Source organism: Mustelus asterias, chromosome 9 (assembly GCF_964213995.1).
Source record: "Mustelus asterias chromosome 9, sMusAst1.hap1.1, whole genome shotgun sequence".
NCBI lineage: Eukaryota > Metazoa > Chordata > Chondrichthyes > Carcharhiniformes > Triakidae > Mustelus > Mustelus asterias.
Window position 1 is genome coordinate 58,183,303 of NC_135809.1, and position 20,170 is coordinate 58,203,472.

The 20,170-nt window shown below is 45.3% G+C and overlaps 1 protein-coding gene across 1 annotated transcript; it reads left to right on the plus strand.

Annotated features, from left to right (window-relative positions):
• The first annotated feature begins 543 nt into the window (after nt 1–543).
• Nucleotides 544–13,621, plus strand: LOC144499136 (transmembrane protein 213-like). The gene is made up of 3 exons (XM_078221216.1): nt 544–681; nt 785–862; nt 12,339–13,621. Exons 1-3 carry the CDS (start codon nt 597–599, stop codon nt 12,521–12,523), a joined length of 348 nt encoding a protein of 115 aa, XP_078077342.1. The 5' UTR covers nt 544–596; the 3' UTR covers nt 12,524–13,621.
• The last annotated feature ends 6,549 nt before the right edge of the window (nt 13,622–20,170 follow it).

A 20,170-nucleotide genomic window follows, 5' to 3' on the forward strand; every position in this document is an offset into this window, starting at 1 on the left:
TCCCACTGCACTTTAGAAAACATCAGGGGTGTTCTTCCTGGTCTCCTGACCGATACTTAGACCTCAAACAATATCAATAAAAAAATCTTGCTTGGTCATTCCTGCAGTGCTGTGTGCGAGACCTTGCTGTGGGCAAACTGGCTGCATGTTTCTCCTATTACAACAGCAACAACTGTCAAATAATACTTTGCTGCAACTGACTCTGAGCATTTGGGGATGCAAGTTCTTTTTTGAAAAACTGCAGATCTACATGGAGGCAGCGTGCGGTACTGAAGAAATACAGCAGAGCATGGAAAGATTAAAGAAAAACCAAGCAGCGAGTTTTTCCAATGCTCTGTGTTAATCACCTTAACTCATTCCCCAATTACACAATCTCTGACGACATTACTGTCTCGCTTGACTGCGATCAATTGCCCTTTTCCAGTTAGTGCTAAATGGGGAAAGGTTATTTTGACAGAATGGAGGCGTGGCTAAACCACGGACTGAACATTAAGTTTTTTTCCACTGAAGCTTTTAAGAAGAGATTGTTGAGCGCAAAGCTAGATAAAGGATTGCTTTGAGACAGACTGAAGCTGACTCGTCACCTCTGCTAAATCATGGATCTCAAGTTTGTGAGCTGCTGCGTTACTATCACTGTTTGTTTGGTTCTGCTTTGTGTAGACTGGACTTCAGCTACAGCTGGTAAGTGTTCAGACGCCAACTGCAAGAGTTTCTAATGTCATTTTATCAACAGCTTTTAATTAATCTTGAAGAAACTGGAAGAGTATTGCTTTCTTCTTTTCAGAACAAGTGGTAACTTCACTCGACAATAACTTCAAATTAACAGTGCCCAGGAAACAAAGTATGGATCAATGTGAACAATGTGAGTATGACCAGGGGCAAAATGCAACACAAGTTTTAACATAAAATGACCAAAACAATTCCTGTACACATTAACTGTAACAAAATTGTAAACCTGTTCTTCGTGAACAGATTTGCAACCTGGAAAGTTACAACCCAAGGACTTTCTCCCCACACATCACCTCACCTGTTGCAGATGAAGCAAACATGTTTAAAAAGATTAAACAACAGATTAAAATAAATGTTGAAGTACATCAGCAGTCAGATGAATAATGGTCTGGAATATCTGAGTATTTGCATGTCCTCGGGGGGGGTCAGGCTATGTAAAGGCAAGGATTATAATTGCATCTCAATTATGCACCCTACAGCTTGACGAGCATTAATTGACAAGCTGGTCTTGGGGTACAGATATCATAGTAAGAAGTTTAACAACACCAGGTTAAAGTCCAACAGGTTTATTTGGTAGCAAAAGCCACACAAGCTTTCGAGGCTCTGAGCCCCTTCTTCAGGTGAGTGGGAATTCTGTTCACAAACAGAACTTATAAGACACAGACTCAATTTACATGAATAATGGTTGGAATGCGAATACTTACAACTAATCCAGTCTTTAAGAAACAAAACAATGGGAGTGGAGAGAGCATCAAGACAGGCTAAAAAGATGTGTATTGTCTCCAGACAAGACAGCCAGTGAAACTCTGCAGGTCCACGCAACTGTGGGAGTTACAAATAGTGTGACATAAATTCTGATTCTAGGATCGCATGATAAAGACTCAGGAGGAAAAAAGCAGAAATATTTATGTGAAATAGTGTGACATAAACCCAATATCCCGGTTGAGGCCGTCCTTGTGTGTGCGGAACCTGGCTATCAGTTTCTGCTCCGCGACTCTGCGCTGTCGTGTGTCGCGAAGGCCGCCTTGGAGAACGCTTACCCGAATATCAGAGGCCGAATGCCCGTGACCGCTGAAGTGCTCCCCAACAGGAAGAGAACAGTCTTGCCTGGTGATTGTCGAGCGGTGTTCATTCATCCGTTGTCGCAGCGTCTGCATAGTTTCCCCAATGTACCATGCCTCGGGACATCCTTTCTTGCAGCGTATCAGGTAGACAACGTTGGCCGAGTTGCAAGAGTATGTACCGTGTACCTGGTGGATGGTGTTCTCACGTGAGATGATGGCATCTGTGTCGATGATCCGGCACGTCTTGCAGAGGTTGCTGTGGCAGGGTTGTGTGGTGTCTTGGTCACTGTTCTCCTGAAGGCTGGGTAGTTTGCTGCGGACAATGGTCTGTTTGAGGTTGTGCGGTTGTTTGAAGGCAAGAAGTGGGGGTGTGGGGATGGCCTTGGCGAGATGTTCGTCTTCATCAATGACATGTTGAAGGCTCCGGAGGAGATGCCGTAGCTTCTCCGCTCCGGGGAAGTACTGGACAACGAAGGGTACTCTGTCCACTGTGTCCCGTGTTTGTCTTCTGAGGAGGTCGGTGCGGTCTTTCGCTGTGGCGCGTTGGAACTGTTGATCAATGGGTCTAGCGCCATATCCTGTTCTTATGAGGGCATCTTTCAGCGTCTGGAGGTGTCTGTTGCGATCCTCCTCATCCGAGCAGATCCTGTGTATACGGAGGGCTTGTCCGTAGGGGATGGCTTCTTTAACGTGTTTAGGGTGGAAGCTGGAGAAGTGGAGCATCGTGAGGTTATCCGTGGGCTTGGTACATCCGAGGCATGGTACATTGGGGAAACTATGCAGACGCTGCGACAACGGATGAATGAACACCGCTCGACAATCACCAGGCAAGACTGTTCTCTTCCTGTTGGGGAGCACTTCAGCGGTCACGGGCATTCGGCCTCTGATATTCGGGTAAGCGTTCTCCAAGGCGGCCTTCGCGACACACGACAGCGCAGAGTCGCGGAGCAGAAACTGATAGCCAGGTTCCGCACACACAAGGACGGCCTCAACCGGGATATTGGGTTTATGTCACACTATTTCACATAAATATTTCTGCTTTTTTCCTCCTGAGTCTTTATCATGCGATCCTAGAATCAGAATTTATGTCACACTATTTGTAACTCCCACAGTTGCGTGGACCTGCAGAGTTTCACTGGCTGTCTTGTCTGGAGACAATACACATCTTTTTAGCCTGTCTTGATGCTCTCTCCACTCCCATTGTTTTGTTTCTTAAAGACTGGATTAGTTGTAAGTATTCGCATTCCAACCATTATTCATGTAAATTGAGTCTGTGTCTTATAAGTTCTGTTTGTGAACAGAATTCCCACTCACCTGAAGAAGGGGCTCAGAGCCTCGAAAGCTTGTGTGGCTTTTGCTACCAAATAAACCTGTTGGACTTTAACCTGGTGTTGTTAAACTTCTTACTGTGTTTACCCCAGTCCAACGCCGGCATCTCCACATCATGATTACAGATATCATGCCAGTTCAAAGCAGTTTAAAGGTGTACATTGATGCATATGCGGCATAGTAACTTGGAAGTTGGAAATAAAGACTTGGATTTATATGGGGCATTTCATATCTTCAGGGTGTTATAAAATACTTTATGGCTAATTAACTTCTTATGTGCATTAGCTGTTGTAATGTAGGAAATGCAGCTAACAATTTGACACTATGTGGTCCCTCAAAAAGTGATGTGACAATGGCCAGATAATCTATTTGAGTGATGTTGGTTGAGGTGCAAAATACAGGCTTGATGTGCTGAATGGCTTACTCCTGTTCTTATGAAACCATAAACAATTTTTAAAATGTTTATGATTTCACTTGCAACAATTTTCATTTTAGCAGAGCTGGGAAACTGGCAGTAACTCAGCTGAAGTCAGTGAAAAGGGATATCATGTTGGGTATGTAACTGGTGGTCGTCCCAGGCAGGGTGTATACGTGACGGTCAATACAACAGAGAAATTGGAAATAAACATTGAGACATTTTCCCTTCCCATTAACTGTATATTAAAATAAAGCATACTTCCTGTATTAAGTACGCTTTTCATACATTAAACAACATTCTATTCTCCAATGGAATAAAGGCCAGCTACAGCATCAAAATACCTGTCAAAGGCAAGTAACTCACCACCTGACCCCCCCAAAGTCTCTCCACCAAGGCACAAGTCAGGAATATAACAGAATATACACCATTTGCTTGGGTGAGTGCAGCTCCAACAACACACGAAGCTCAACACCATCCAGGACAAAGCAGCCCACTTGATTACTATCCCGTCCACAAACATTCAACCCCTCCATCATTGACGAACAGTGCAGACATGTATACCATTTACAAGATGCACTGCAGGAATTCACCAACGTTCCTTAGACAGCACCTTCCAAATTCACGACCACTACCATCTAGAAGAATAAGCGCAGCAGATACATGGGAACACCACCTCCTGGAGGTTCCCCACCAAGCCACTCGCCATCCTGACTTGTAAATCTATCACTGTTCCTTCATTGTCACTGGGTCAAAATCCTGGAATTTCCTCCCTAACAGCACTGTGGGTATACCTGAACCTCAGGGACTGCAGTGGTTCAAGAAGGCAGCTCACCGACACCTTCTAAAGGGCAACTTGGGATGGGCAATAAAAGCTAGCCTACCCATGGACACCCACATCCCATACAATGAATTTAAAAAAACAGCATTGGAGAGAAGTGCTAAATCCATAAGAAAATCACAAATGAGTTTTTTAAAAAAATTGACAATGCAGCTTTTAAATATCCTAATTTTAAATTGATTATTGGAAATGTTAGCACTTGTCAATGTTATCTTTTAAAATTATGTAAATTGCATCAAGTGAAATAATGTTCCAGCCACTCCTGTAACATTCTGTTCTTGGCACTTTTTATATTTGCTGGTAATATGAGCCTCTTGGTATTTGAAGGAACTTATCTGGTAGAATGGACAGCATGGCAGTAGTTTTAAATGGTTAGAATATCTTTCACAGCAAGTTTTCCTCCTGAAGTAATTCTACAAACATTGTTATAACAGAGTTCAGCTGATTGGAGATACTCAAGTTTCTCCTGGTTAGCTGCATTCCTGGTGTAACCAAGCTTGGATTCTAGGAACTAACAGCACCAAAACACTGCAATTCTGTCATATTTTGTTTTATAAAGCTCTTTCGGAAGTTTTACGAAAGACTTTATATAAATATGAGTTGTTGTTGTGACTGGCATGTGGGTGCTAGTTTTAATTATGCAAGAGAATGGACATGCCCTCTCGCCTGTGCTCCCAGGGTCACTTGTTTAAATTGTAACCTGGTATGTTTAGAAAGCCCAGCTCTGAACTCAGTTTAAAGCTAGCTTTTGCTTGATGGGAAGGGTGGTTGATGTTGTTGGGAGGGTCAGAGGGGGAAATGGTTTAAGTATGGATTTTGTTATCCTCGAGGACAGTTGTGCCTGGTTACAAATTACATCCCAATGTAGACTTTTGGTTAAGTCTGCTGAGTTGTTGGATACATCAGGGAACGGAAGTTGGGTCAAAAAGGAGAAACTAAGTACAGGGGTGCTAAAATTATCCATCACAGGAGCCCTGGTGAGTCTACCCATGAAGACAGAATAATCTTTGGACATTACAATAAGATAATAAGGAGGAACGGAATCTTTTGATTAAGATGATTTCCTTAATAATGAGCATTTTTGCCATTTGGTTAATATTCATATACCCTAACACTTTACCCATCAGCTAGTTGTTTCTTATTCCACTTGCTATTCTACCAAGTAAAACATTTCGTTGTATCAAATTACATTGAGTGCAACACAGAATCAAGCCATTCTGCCCAATTGATCTACATCACTGTTTATGCCTCACATAAGCCACCTTCCACCTGACTTCATCTAACCTTATCAAAATATCCTTTTATTCCTTTCTCCATGAGCTAAACTACACTATTAAAAACTACATTGCACTTCTTTATTGTAAAGTGCATTGTGGTTGGAATGGTCATTCTGCAATTGATTCTGCCAGGAGACATACAAGAATTGCACAATATAGGGGAGAACTGACTCCAAGATTTATTGATGCCTGATCGTGTTCTTGATCAAGGAAGTAGAAGCGAAGAGATGTGCTCTACTCACAGGGGACCAGGAAGCCCTTCACACAAATGCTCTGAAGGCAGTGGAGAGATCTCTAAAGGACAAGATTGTGGTAAATAATAAAATTCAAGGCCTGAGGATCTGGATGCAGTGCTGCAAGAAGTTCAATGAGCTAGTGAATGGTCAAGATCAGTGGATGCACCTTCAAATGTCGTGTCCCACCAACTGGATCACCAGCCTCAGACACCTCGTCAATATAATATATACTCAACCTTCATAGCCTCACTTCACTCTCATACACTTAACACTGCTGCAAGTCTCACATCTATACCTCGTTGTCTGCCAATATTACACCTCGATGGCCACATTACCCAAGTAGATTGCACCACGTTCACCGACACACTTCTTTCTCTCCTGCGGGGCAAAATGACACATAATGAGAGGCGGGGTCAGCAGCAATTGTGTGTCCTTACCCTCTGGAGGAGACAGTGCTTGCCATCATTGGAGCAGCCATTGCTGAGGCCAAAACAGGGGGTGGGGCTGAACAATACAAAATTACAACATACTCATTTCTAATCCTCCTTCTCACATTCTCTTCATTCCACAATTTCTTTTGATTTAGAAATGGTAGATGGTCCAAGTACTTTTCTCCCCCTTCTTTCACCATAATCCTACCCTTGTGCCTTTCTCCATTCAGATACCCAAGAGATACCACCAGGCCAGGCAATGGTGGAAGAGGAAGACAACAGTGATAATGAAAAAATACCATGAATCATAGCCACGAGTTAATATACTAATGCAGCATGTACTTCATATAGCTTAGAAATGAGATGTGCTTTTAATTAGATACTATGAATCAGTGGTCTGCAGCCAGGGCAGGGACCAAGCATAGGTGCCAGCTCGCTGGACATCAAGGCATATGCGTTCTGTTGCAGAGGACTTGGATGAACACTTTGATGGACAGGCTACAGAAGAAGCTGCTTGGTGCATTGGCAGGCCTACAAGAAAGTGTACATGTAATGTCAAAGAGCATGGAGGAATTCTGCATCAACTTTGCTTATTTTGTGTCGATTGTGGTGTCCTTCTTTTCAGCACGACAGTGGTGGCTAACTACTAGCACAGTTGTGGCTGATGTGTCAACTTTCATTGTAGTGCCAACAGAAGCCACCCAAAGTCTAGGTACTGGAGTGGCAGTCTAGACTGCTGAAATGCAAGGTCACTTTGCTGCCATGGAAGCTTAGACTGCTGCCATTATGGCTGCAGATACCTGCACTGAAAGGGGCCAGCAGTTCAGCAATCTGTTCTCCAACAGGAATACTAGGGCCATCTAAACTTCAGGTTCTGTGAATCATGAATTTCAGCTTTGCTGCTCTCATCAACGGCACTCTGCCAATTCCCTTGCCGTTGACTCTCAGCCAGCCAATCCATGCTGAGGAGATGGCGCAGTCCGAGAGTAACAGGTGGAAGGCTGAAATTGATCCTTCTCGGGCAGGAGCAGCTCGAGGCTGCTTTCCTCCCAGGACATCTGAAAATTCCTCCAAGGAAAGTCATGCTTCAGCCAAGGAGGCTGCACCATGCAGCACTTGGTTAGGCAAAAGCATTTGGAAGGTAGATACTAAGGGAATGATTAGCTTACGTTTGTATAGAATATGGTAAGCTTTGATTTAAAAACTGAGTTTGGAATGTTTAGTTTGTGTTGGCTTTTGTTTATTCATTATGGGCAAGCAGATGCTATGATAGTTACAGAGGGAAGAGAAAGAGTGGAACTCTCCATTCTTTTGTCTAAGTGCAGTGGCAGGCAATTCCAGCGGCACAGCTCCCGCTGGCTGGAATGATGTTAACTCACGCCCAATTCAACATTTGGAGCCTAGTTAATTATGTACGAGCGAATATCTCTCCAAATCACCTGGTGGGTTGGCAGCGGATTTGCCTACCCACCGTTAGCTGGCACCATATCTAAACACCAGTCCAACACATACATCTCAGTCTCTCCAGCCCACCTGTCTTCACCAGACCGTGTAAGAATGTCTGGAAGCCAGAACCAAAAGGTTAACTTCCTCAAGAAGGCGGCAGTACCCACTTGATCCAGGGAGTCTGGGTGGAGAGTCATGTCCTCTACCTGTGGGATGTTCAGGAAGCATCCAAACACCACTTCTCCAGCCTGAGAAGCAGTTGTCTAAGAGTTCAGCATAGGTGGCAATCGCATCCGAAGTGCAACATAGTGCAGGAAGCAGATGAATGATTTCATTCGCTCTACCAGGGTAAGTCCTCTCTTAGCTCCCTCCACTATCAAACTCTCAACAGAGCATCATGTACCAAAATGGCTACTCTCTTCAAGGGCCTCACACATCCATTAACTGGGGACACATATCGCCACCCATACTTTATGGACACTTTCACATCACCACCATCCCATCTGTCATGTTGCTCACACCCCATCCTCCGGCTCTTCTGGGGAAGGCTCACCACACATACACAGGAAATATGCATTTAACCAACCTCTCTTTGTTCTGTACCCTCTGATCACATACATGCCTATCTTGCACAGCAAGCGGGAGTGAGCCCAGGCTGGGGAGAGGATTGTTGAGATATTTGAGAAGGTGTAAGTGAAATGATTAAAGCAAAGTACGTCTGCACTCCATTCTTGAAAGTGGTGTACCAGCAACCTTTCATTGGTCAATGAGTGGAATGCATTCGCCACTGATGAATAGCGTTCATTGTTAACCCACCATTCACTGATGGGATGCCATATATAATGCAGCTGTATCTCTTGCACTATTGACTTCACTCTCCAAGGCTGCATTCCTACCATAAACTCTGTCAATGTTGAGTTCCCTTTAACAGCATTGAATGAAATCTTTGGCTTTCTGTTGCTTCCTGTGCAATGAGGTCTCTTTATTTTGTAACTGATCTGGATCCTGTTCACTGTAGGGGCACCAAGTGAGTGTGTATCCCAAGAAGGAATCTCGTAGCCCAGTGTAGCAGACCTCCCATACAAAACCGATCTTACTTTCATTGTTGCATGATGGCATTGTTCTGGGATCTCACGATGGTCCTGCAACACTTGTATTTCAGGACCAAGTTTGATATTCCTTCCCCCAGTGTCCGCCTGCCTCTGATTTACCTGGAGCCTCGTATGGATAGAACTACCTTCTGTAATTCTCCAGCCTCCCCCACTAATACTGGATCCTACTGTTGTTATGGTGCACATTCCAGCCCTGCCGGCCGAGCTCATCCCCTGCAAAGTGCCCATGCCCCGTGTGGACTTCTACCCACCCCATTCTGGGGCTGCATGCACGATTACTTAGAGGATGAACGCTCCCCCGTGAGAACTTCACTTACCCAGTCTCTATATTATGTCTTCCCTATCGACAGACTGCAGATGCCCCCAGTCACCATCACCGTTCTCTCTGCAGCCCGAAATAGAGCCCGCAGAGCTGAGCGGCGGTGACTGTAATACAGCCCTGCACACCAGGCTGTGCTTCTTTGCTGTGAAGCACACAGCCCTTTCCCCTCTCTGCAGCTGCAGTGCACTGTGCTTCCAACAATTGATCCTGCTTCATGCCTGCTGCATTTCTGCACCGTCTCCTTCTCTGACTTCAGACTGTGAGGTCCAAATAACCCCTGGAATTCCAGTCATCTGTGACTCCTTTCCATTTTGCAGGTGGAATCTCTGCATTCCATGACTCCTTTCTGCAAGCCCCTGAACTAAAACAGGAACCTAGACATAGTTTCCCTTTCCAAAGGGGATCAAGGACAACAGTGCCCTCCCAAAGCACACCTTCTCCAAATTGGGTGCTGGTGAGAACCACCCCGAGTGTGTCACACTAATCTACCCTCACCCTCTACTCTGGAGTCTGCATGTATCTCCTTCTAGTAAACAATGTCCCCTTGTTCGTCAGCATTTTATGCACACTTGTCAGGGTCAGGCTTCCCATCATTAGCTAGCCCTTGTCATGAACTAGTCTTTGGCTTGCCATAGTAGCTTAAAGGCAAATGGTACAGCACACTGGCGCATAATAAAGGCGTCATGACTACTGCCAAGATACTGGATGCTGAGGAAATGGAATCCCTTTCAGTTGTGCAGTGTCTACAAGATGACATGTGCCTAGTCAGTGGCACATATACTACTGGAAAGCCTGCAATCTCCACAGAGCCATGAGTTTGTTCCATCTGCTCCTCTCTGGCAAAAGAGAATGAAATGTAGTCAACTCACTTTGAAAGGAGAGCCTCAATGCATTCCCTTGCACACAAGTAGACAGCAAAATGTGAAATGTTGTAAATATCTCCAGCTGCCAACTGGAAGAAGTTGACCATTAGCAATTCAGCCCTTGCCCAACTTGTAGTTGCAGTTGTGGATGCAGCAGATTTCAGTGAGGACATTCTTACTGAAGCCAAGATGTCTCTCTCACACAATTACTGGCTGAAGTAGGAGAAATTGTCCCTGAACACTCTGGGTGGATATGACCTCCTGCTGAGAGCCCTTTTCCCACTCCTCCATCTTTGTAAAACTTGTCCTGATGTTCATTCTCCCAGACATGCTGTCTTCCAAAGGAAATGCCAATCTGATAACCCATGTTGGCAGCAACTGATTTGTGTAGAAGACTCGGTCATGACCAAGTCCTTTAGTCACAATCCACTTCCTGTAAATCTTAGCAACATGAAACAACTATGGAAAGCAAAGATTTGTAGAGTTGTAGTAACAGCAGATAGAAATCCTTGACAAAAATTTAATCAACCTGAAATGCTGGTCCACCCCCACCATGGCTTCCCCAGCGGTATGGGGTGGATTCAGTGGGAAATCCCATTGACAGTGGCAGGACAGAAGATCCCGCCGCTGGCTAATGGCAAGACCTCCTGCCACTGAGAAACACACCACGGCGGTGGGGGTGGGGCGGAGAATCCCCCCATTATCTGTGTTTCTCTCGTTGCAGAAGCTGCCAAACTTGCTGACATTTTTCACCATTTTATCTCTCTCAGTTAACAACACTTACAGGAATTTTGATTCTGTAAATAGAGGTACAGAATACAAAAACATGGAAGTTATGCTGAACCTGTATAAAACATTAGTGCAGCCTGACCCCAAGTTGGAATATCATGTTCCATTCTGGGTACCATTTAGAAGGATGTCCAGAAGAGATTTAGTAAAATGGTTCCAAAGATGAGGGATAAGAAATTTGATAGAAATGTGTAAAATCAGAAGGTTATTGATTGAGTAAATAAAGATAAATTTTTCCATGGCTGAAATGTCAATTACCAAGGGAGCACAGATTAAATGCGATTGGCAAAATAACCAAATGTAACCATGAGGAAAACTGCAAGTGATTAGGATTTGGAATGTGATACCTGACAGAAAGGTGGAAACAGACTGAAGGGCAGCCTTCAAAGGGATTTGGAGAAATACCTGGAAGGAATAATTGCCGAGAAATGAGGAAATACCAACTGATTGCTCTTCAAAAGTGCTGGTGCAGACCTGATGGACTAAATGGCCTCTTTCTGTGGTGGATTGTTCTCCAATTACTTTACTTGCATGCTGCAGTTTGTTATTCCATTCTAGCTCATCAACCTTCCCTTCTAGCTGGATGTTTCCATTTTGTTATTGACATTCTTAGTCTTTAATAAGATGACCACGGATTTTGAGGTACAAATTGTTCCTTGGTAATATTCTGCAAATTTTCTTTTCTCATTTGAGGTTTGATTTTAAGGGTGCGAATCTGACATGATAAGCAAAACATCACATCAACACATTTTTAAAGAGGAACTTTCAATCAAAAGAAATGCCGTAACTCGGGGGGGGGGGGGGGGCGCAGACAGACTACAGGGTGATTAGACAGATCACTGGTTGGAGAGTCATCAAGACATATTGCAGGGGGATTTGACAGATTGCGGTGGGACTGGGCAAGCTGCTGAGGTGGGGAACAAAGGGCTGAGGTGGGTTCTTCTGGGTTTAATAGTGCAGCCAGGGTGAAGCAGCTGAAGCGAAGCCCTCCTATTTTTCAAGGCCTATAAGCAATGCTGTAAAGAAACCAACCTGTTTGATTCAGTCCTTCACCCCGCCCTTCAGCTGCCAAGTTTCCTGAAGCGTTAAAAATAAATATTAATTCAAAATGGAGGCATGAATTCTCCTTAAAAGAAATAAGGGTATTAAAATATCCTTAAAATAATCTTGGGAGCAGAATTATCACTATGGTGCTATGGGTCTGTTAAAACTCGAAGTTGCTAGGTATGGGTCAGGTTGCCAAATTTAAATTTTTAATTAAAAAAAAATTCTTAAAATAGAATCATAGAATCCCTACATTGCAGCCCATTGAGTCTGCACCGACTCTCTGACAGGATATCTTATCCAGGCCCTTTGTTCTGTCTTATCCCTGTAACCCCACACATTTATCATGGCTAATCCATCTAACCTACACATCTTGGGACATTAAGCGTGACTAATTCACCTAACCTGCACATCTTTTATTTCCTTTCATCACCCTACAGATTTTCAGAATGGTGAGGACATTTGCACAACAGCGAAGACATGTTGCCAGCTTGGGGTGGATGAATACGGCTGGATTGCTGCTGCTGTGGGCTGGAGTCTCTGGTTCCTCACCCTCATCCTTATTTGTGTAAATAAAGTCGGAAAACTGAGACCTGAGGAGTCAGAAAAATACCCTTCGCCCTGAGAAAAGGGAAGCAAAGTGAAACACAAAATTGGAAAGGACCAAAGGGAGGAAGTGAGTGGCAACCAGCTCTCATCAATTCAGGGTGAATGAACAAGGTTTCAAATGCGCTCTTTTGCACTATGGCTTTTCTGTGGATTTATTATACCATCACCACACTGCAGCAAAGAAATGGCACGAAACAAAGCAAGAATCTCTTTCAGAAACGGAATTAACAGTGGCTATTAAGAGTGTTGGACTGGGCGACATGACATTTACCGCCAAGCTTGGAAGTAACCAGCCAATCGTTTTTTAAAAAATTAAATATGATTTTCATATCAATGAAGAGCCTTGTAAATGTATCTTGTACCCCAGAACAGAATACAAAGGAAAACTGATCATCTGGTATGCGATTCCTTTCTGCTCTATAGTCTTTTTCACCGCTATTTTATTGTAGCTTTCCTGTCTTGTTATTCTTAAGCTTCTCAGTACACTGTCCTCTTTCCTACTGTCACCACTACGCGAAAATCAAGATTGCTTCTCTAACTCCTTATGTCTCTGTGATACTTTCTTCTTGCAATCTTACAGGTTTTAAAACCCAAGCTTGGCTTTAAATTCTCAACTTACCTGGTCTTTTCTTCCACTCTTTTCAATTTTGGTGATACATTTGGCTCTGATCCTTCATGCAAGTTTATCTCCAAACAAGTCAGGGTCCTATTACAATAGTCAAATTAACCAGGTAACAATCAGATTTGATCCAGGATGCAATATTTTTAATGCATAGAGTTTATTCACAATATAAACAACGTTAGATCCAATATTGCATTTAAATGTAATACCTTGCATTAAAAAAATCTTATTTTTGGACTTCAACTTTATGACTGAAATACTCAAAATGTTTTCAAATCACTAAAATAGCACATGTAATAGCCCTGGAGCAAAGCTGCTTCACTCATTTGAGGAAGCAATAAATGTTAGGGTTACTTTGATGCTTCCAACCGCTGCTTCCTTCATCTACCTTTGTACCCAAAGACAATCATACAAATCATCATAAAGTCGACTGGACAGAGGAATGAGTTTCATGGAGCAATGGACTTTTCTCATCCTTGACATTTTCTTACCTTACACAGTCACAAGATCTGTATGATTTAAGCTTGGTAATAAAATACATGAACCTGTTCACCAATTTTTTGTCATTCAAATGGTGCTATTATACTTCAAATACCCAATTAAGAACAACATTGCCTTAAAGTAACTGGAAGCCACAGAATATTGAGTTATACTGCCTGCTCTATCATATACATCTAGCAGTCTTGAAAGCTTTCTTCACCAACATTCAAACCTTGATCAAATTTATATAATTGATAAAGGCTTAACTGTCCTGTCAGGTGATGAACCAGTTTGTACTAAATACTGTTAGGTTTGCGGGTGAAATAGTATATCATTTTTCTTAATCGTTTCACATGTCCCTCAGAGTAGGGACCACTGCTGTAAACAATTGACATTAACGATATGGACTTTGGAATCAAAAACACAATTTCTAAATTTGCGGATGACACCAAAATGGGGCAGGAAGAGTCGGGGTGGGGTTGGAAGATAGTCAGTACTGAGGAAGATAGCAACAAATTACAGGAGGACATCAATAATCTTGCAGAATGAGCAAAGAATTTGCGAATGAAGCTCACAGATAAACGCAAGTACATTTTGGTCAGAGCAATTGGGAGGACACATTACTGGGCATGTATAATTAGATATTTCTCTACCCCCAAAGGGATCTTGGAGTACAAATACAGTAAATCACAAAGGTGTGACAGAGATTAGCAAGGCCATAAAAAAACAAACCATGCACTAAGCTTGTTTTGATCAGCAAGATCATGGCCAGTTTGTAATCTAACTTGATACCGACTTCACCGCTGATGCACATCAATTGGACACGAGGCTCGAAGCTTCAGTAAAAGAAGGCTTTTATTAACTAACAATGAAGCTATCAGAACTTTAACACACTATCCCAGACTGAAGGGGTCCCGTCCGAGCAGGGAGTCTTATACCTCTCCCAGGAGGCGGAGCCCGACTGGGATGTGCCACAACAGTAACAAACACAGGTGTAACAATCCCACCCTAACCCAACAGCAACATTAGTACAATCCCACAGTAACCTATATACATTCCTGTAGTACTGGCCAGCCCTGGCTCAGTACTATCCAGTGAGAACCAACGATGGTTCACCACATTCACCCCTCCTTTGAGAACAAAGGCCAGCAGGGTACGAAAACAGACTAAAATGTCAGCAGATTATAAGTTCAGACGGTCTGGAGGACCGCACCGTCGTTGTGACCTCCTCAATACCGGTGGTGACACCGGAGTAGGCACTTGCGGTGGCGTTCTCCCCAAAACGGCGTCCAGCTGTTCTTCCACGGACTCACAGGCCGGTTGACCCTGATGAGACGGTAGTGCAGGGGATCCTGACACGTCCTGCGGTGGCGACCATCTTCGGGGCTCAGGCAAGCTGTGCATTGGAGTAAAACTGTTAAGCATTGGTCCCGATGCTGCCCGCGCCATGTCCGGGGAAGAAATGAGAGATAATGGATTCGTCACTGGGGGTATGGGAGCGACAGGAGTTGCTACGTCCCCTGCAGGCGCCAGGTCTCGGATCGAGACTGTGTCCTCTCGCCCATCAGGATATGCCACATAGGCATACTGAGGGTTGGCGTGGAGGAGGTGGACCTGTTTGACCAAGGGGTCGGACTTGCGGGCCCTTACATGTCGCCGCAGGAGGACGGGTCCTGGGTACGTCAAGCAGGCTGGTAAAGATATCCCCGAGGACGACTTCCGAGGGAATGAGAACATCCTCTCGTGGGGAGTAGCATTGGTTGCCGTACACAGGAGGGAGTGAATAGAGTGAAGCGCATCAGGGAGGACCTCCTGCCAACGGGAGACTGGAAGACCTTTGGACTTCAGCGCCAATAGGACAGCCTTCCAGACTGTAGCATTCTCTCGTTCCACCTGTCCATTACCCCTAAGGTTGTAACTCGTGGTCCTACTAGAGGCAATCCCGTATGAGAGCAGGAATTGCCTCAAGTCATCGCTCATGAACGACGAGCCCCTGTCGCTATGGATATAGCTGGGGTACCCGAACAGGGTAAAAAGATCACGGAATGCCTTGATCACCGTGGCAGCTGATGTGTCCGAGCAGGGGACAACAAACGGGAACCGGGAGTATTCATCGATTATGTTCAGAAAGTACACGTTCCGATCTGTTGAGGGAAGGGGGCCCTTAAAATCAACACTCAGCCTCTCGAAGGGGCGAGTGGCCTTGACCAAGTATGCCCGGTCAGGTCGGTAAAAGTGCGGTTTGCATTCTGCACAAATCCGACAGCTCCTTGTTACCGACCTGACGTCCTCCACCGAGTAAGGCAGGTTGCGGGCTTTGACAAAGTGGTAGAGCCGAGTGACCCCAGCATGGCACAGATCATTATGGAGGGCGTTCAAGCGATCCTCCTGAATACTAGCGCATGTTCCGCGCGAGAGGGCATCCGAGGGCTCATTGAGTTTCCCTGGACGATACATGATATCGTAGTTATAGGTGGAGAGTTCAATTCTCCACCGCAAGATCTTGTCATTCTTGATCTTGCCCCTCTGCGAGTTGTTGAACATGAACGCCACGGACCGCTGGTCCATGATCAGGGTGAACCGCTTTCCCGCCAGGTAATGGCGCCAGTGTCTGACGGCCTCCACAATGGCCTGGGCCTCCTTCTCCACCGCTGAATGCCGAATTTCGGCGCCTTGGAGGGTGCGGGGAAAAAACGCGACGGGCCTGCCCGCCTGGTTAAGTGTGGCGGCCAGGGCGAAATCAGATGCTTCGCTTTCCACCTGAAAAGGGATGGATTCGTCTACCGCGTGCATCGTGGCTTTCGCGATGTCGTCTTTCAATTTCTTGAAGGCCAATTGGGCCTCTGGCGTGAGTGGAAAAGTCGTGGACTTAATAAGCAGACGGGCTTTGTCCGCGTAGTTGGGGACCCACTGCGCATAATAGGAGAAGAAGCCTAGGCATCTTCTCAGTGCTTTTGCGCTAGCGGGCAAGGGAAGTTCAGCAAGGGGGCGCATACAGTCTGGATCAGGGCCAATGACCCCGTTTTCCACCACGTATCCCAGGATGGCTAACTGGCGCGTACGGAATACACACTTCTCCCTGTTGTAGGTCAAGTTCAGGCGAGATGCAGTGCGTAAGAAGTTGTGGAGGTTTGTGTCATGGTCCTGCTGATCATGGCCGCAGATGGTGACATTATCTAGGTACGGGAAGGTAGCCCGCAGCCTGTTCTGGTCCACCATTCGGTCCATAGCACCCTGGAAGACCGAGACCCCATTGGTGACACCAAATGGAACCCTAAGAAAATGATACAAACGACCATCCGCCTCAAAGGCCATGTAGTGTCGGTCCTCTGGGCGAATGGGGAGTTGGTGGTAGGCGGACTTGAGGTCTATGGTGGAGAACACCCGGTACTGCGCAATCTGATTGACCATATCAGATATGCGCGGGAGAGGATACGCATCCAGCTGCGTATATCGGTTAATGGTCTGACTGTAATCAATGACCATCCAGGGTTTGTTCCCGCTCTTGACCACCACAACCTGTGCTCTCCACGGACTAACACTGGGCTGTATGATCCCTTCTTTGAGGAGTCGCTGAACCTCAGATCTGATGAAGATCCGATCCTCAGTGCTGTAACGCATACTTTTAGTAGCGATGGGCTTGCAGCCTGGTACCAGATTCTGAAATAAAGAGGGTGTGGTGACCTTTAACGTAGAAAGATTGCAGGCGGGGCGCGTTGGGCAATTTGGGGACTGCAGCTGTTCTCCCACTGCCAGTGAAGGGAGTGGCCCACCGTACTGTAGGATCACACTCCTCAAGTGGACCATGAAGTTTAGTCCGAGAAGAATTGGTGCGCAAAGATACGGCAACACAAGGAGCTTGAAACACTCGTAAATTGTGCCTTGTACTTTCAAGGTTACCACACAACTCCCTAGCACGGCGACAGACCGGGACCTTGATGCCATAGAGATTGTCTGTTTGGCAGGTTGAATCTGGAGTCCACACCTCTTCACAGTGTCAGGGTGGATAAAGCTCTCAGTGCTCCCGCTGTCAAACAGACAATAACGCACATGATTGTTTACCTGGATATCCATCATTGAACAATCAAGCCTGTGAGGCTTAGCCTGGTCCAGGATGATCGACGCCACCGTTGGTCCATGAACGTCACTGCAGGCAGCTGAAGTCGATGCTGAGGACCCCTGCTGGTCGCTCGTGGTCATCGTCGACCAACATGGCCGCCCCCATGAATCGCACATGGGTGAGGGCGCCAAACTCAGCGACCCCTGGTGGTCATATTCCTCCGACTCCGTCGACCGCAATGGCGTCGTCCTGGACTCGCACGTGGACGAACCCCGCGAGGACTTCGACGACGATGGTAATGATCCCAGCTCCGAAGAGTCGCAGGCCGCACTGCCGTTCCTGGGCTTCGATCTGCACACCTTTGCATAATGCCCTTTTTTACCGCATGCGGTGCAGATTACCGTTTTAGCGGGACACTTTTGTCGGGTATGTTTTGCTCCTCCGCAGAAATAGCACCGCGGGCCGCATGGGGCTGCAGCCGTCGTCTGGCCCACATGGGAGCACGCCATAACACAGCACTTCAAGCCCGAGGGGCGAGGAGGGATTTGCAACTGCTCCTGCCACGTTGTCTCCACGTGGTCCTCTGGATATAGGACTAAGCTCTTCGAAGCCGACTCGAGCATTTCAGCTAATTCGATGGCCTGGGTAAGGTTGAGATTACCTTTTTCTAGCAGCTTGAGACGGATGTATGAAGACCCGACCCCGGCCACAAACGCATCTTGGGCGAGGTCATACATGCTCTGCTCAGCCGACACAGCTTTGCAGTCACAGCCCCTGGCTAGCTGTAAGAGCTCATTGGCATAGTCCTCCATGGTTTCGCCCGACTGCCGTGTAGCGAGGTGGTAACGAGCGTGGATCTCGTTAGGAGGTTTTGTATAGCGCTTCTTTAGAAGCTCGAGGGCCCTAGGGTAAGTGGTGGCCGCACGGATCGCGAGGTCGACTGTGTCGCTTACCCTCGCATGGAGGACCCGGAGTCTGTCATCATCTGTGGTGACCGCTGCGGAGGCTGCTAGGTAATCTTCAAAACACTTCAGCCAGTGGTCGAAGGTGTTAGAAGCGCCCACCGCACGTGGATCTAGCGTCAGACGTTCTGGCTTTAGGATTTGCTCCATACTCTCCTTTCTTTTTTTTCTTCCGTCGAGAGTTTAATTTTAGTTAATAAAATTGATGCGCATCAATTGGACACGAGGCTCGAAGCTTCAGTAAAAGGAGGCTTTTATTAACTAACAATGAAGCTATCAGAACTTTAACACACTATCCCAGACTGAAGGGGTCCCGTCCGAGCAGGGAGTCTTATACCTCTCCCAGGAGGCGGAGCCCGACTGGGATATGCCACAACAGTAACAAACACAGGTGTAACAATCCCACCCTAACCCAACAGCAACATTAGTACAATCCCACAGTAACCTATATACATTCCTGCAGTACTGGCCAGCCCTGGCTCAGTACTATCCAGTGGGAACCAACGATGGCTCACCACAACCTCATAATCCGTAATGCATTTCATTAACCCATCAATTTCAGTTTTAAAAATGAACAATAAACTAGCCTCAACTCTCTTTTGCAGAAGTGTTTTAAAATTCTGCATGTAGAAACGTTTCCAAACTTCAATCCTGAAAGATTGGCTCTAATTTTTCAACTACACACCCCACCTCCCCCTCCAAGTTCCTCGTCCTAGATTCACCAACCAGTGGAAATAATTTCTATCCATCGTACTCCCTTAATAATCTTGAAAACAGCAATCTTCTAAATTACAGGGACTATCACCCTAGTGTGTATGATCTTTTTTGCAATTTAACCTTTGGAGCCTATGGATCATTTCGATAAAACTATGTTACATTTCCTCCAAGGTCAATATATCCTACCTCAGGTGTGTGCCCAGAACTGAACACAGATTTGGTTCAACCAGGGCTTTGTACAGTTGTAGAATGGCTTCTAATCATTTGCATTCTAATTATCTCTGAAAGATCAGCATTCCATTAGCCTTTTTTGATAATCTTTTTGTATCTATATATACTTATGTACCTAGAATCCCAAATTCCCTTGGATCTCCATCACATCTAGCTTTTCACCATTAAGAAAGTACATTTGAATTTCCATAAATTGGGGAAACAATTATAATGTAAAGATATTTTGACAAAGTAGATGAATAGGTGATTATGATTGGAAAATAAAATATAGTAATCATTTCAAATAATTGCAGTTGCTGGTTTTGCAGTATTCTCACCCTTTCCCCTAACAGGCTTACACATTTTTGAGAATTTCCTCAATTGTCCTTCACCGCTTCAGAGTCTACCTTCATTTATAATCAGAGGGTGTCCATGGATTGCAGTTAAATATCACTGATATAATCCACAAAATAGAATTTCACACACACAAAAGACCCAGCCAAGTTCATTCTAATGACATTGCAACTCAAAAGGAGCTTTAATGCTTTCAGTACAAAATTTGTCTCAATCAGCTGAAGCTTGTTAAACTCAAACAGGATTTCCTCAAGGCCT

Bases quoted from the DNA above. Each gene is read 5' to 3' on its own strand.
- LOC144499136 (XM_078221216.1), top strand. From the start codon at position 597: ATGGATCTCAAGTTTGTGAGCTGCTGCGTTACTATCACTGTTTGTTTG. The intron at 682-784 runs GTAAGTGTTCAG...TCTTCTTTTCAG, and splicing joins CTGGACTTCAGCTACAGCTG to AACAAGTGGTAACTTCACTC. The intron at 863-12,338 runs GTGAGTATGACC...ATCACCCTACAG, and splicing joins TATGGATCAATGTGAACAAT to ATTTTCAGAATGGTGAGGAC.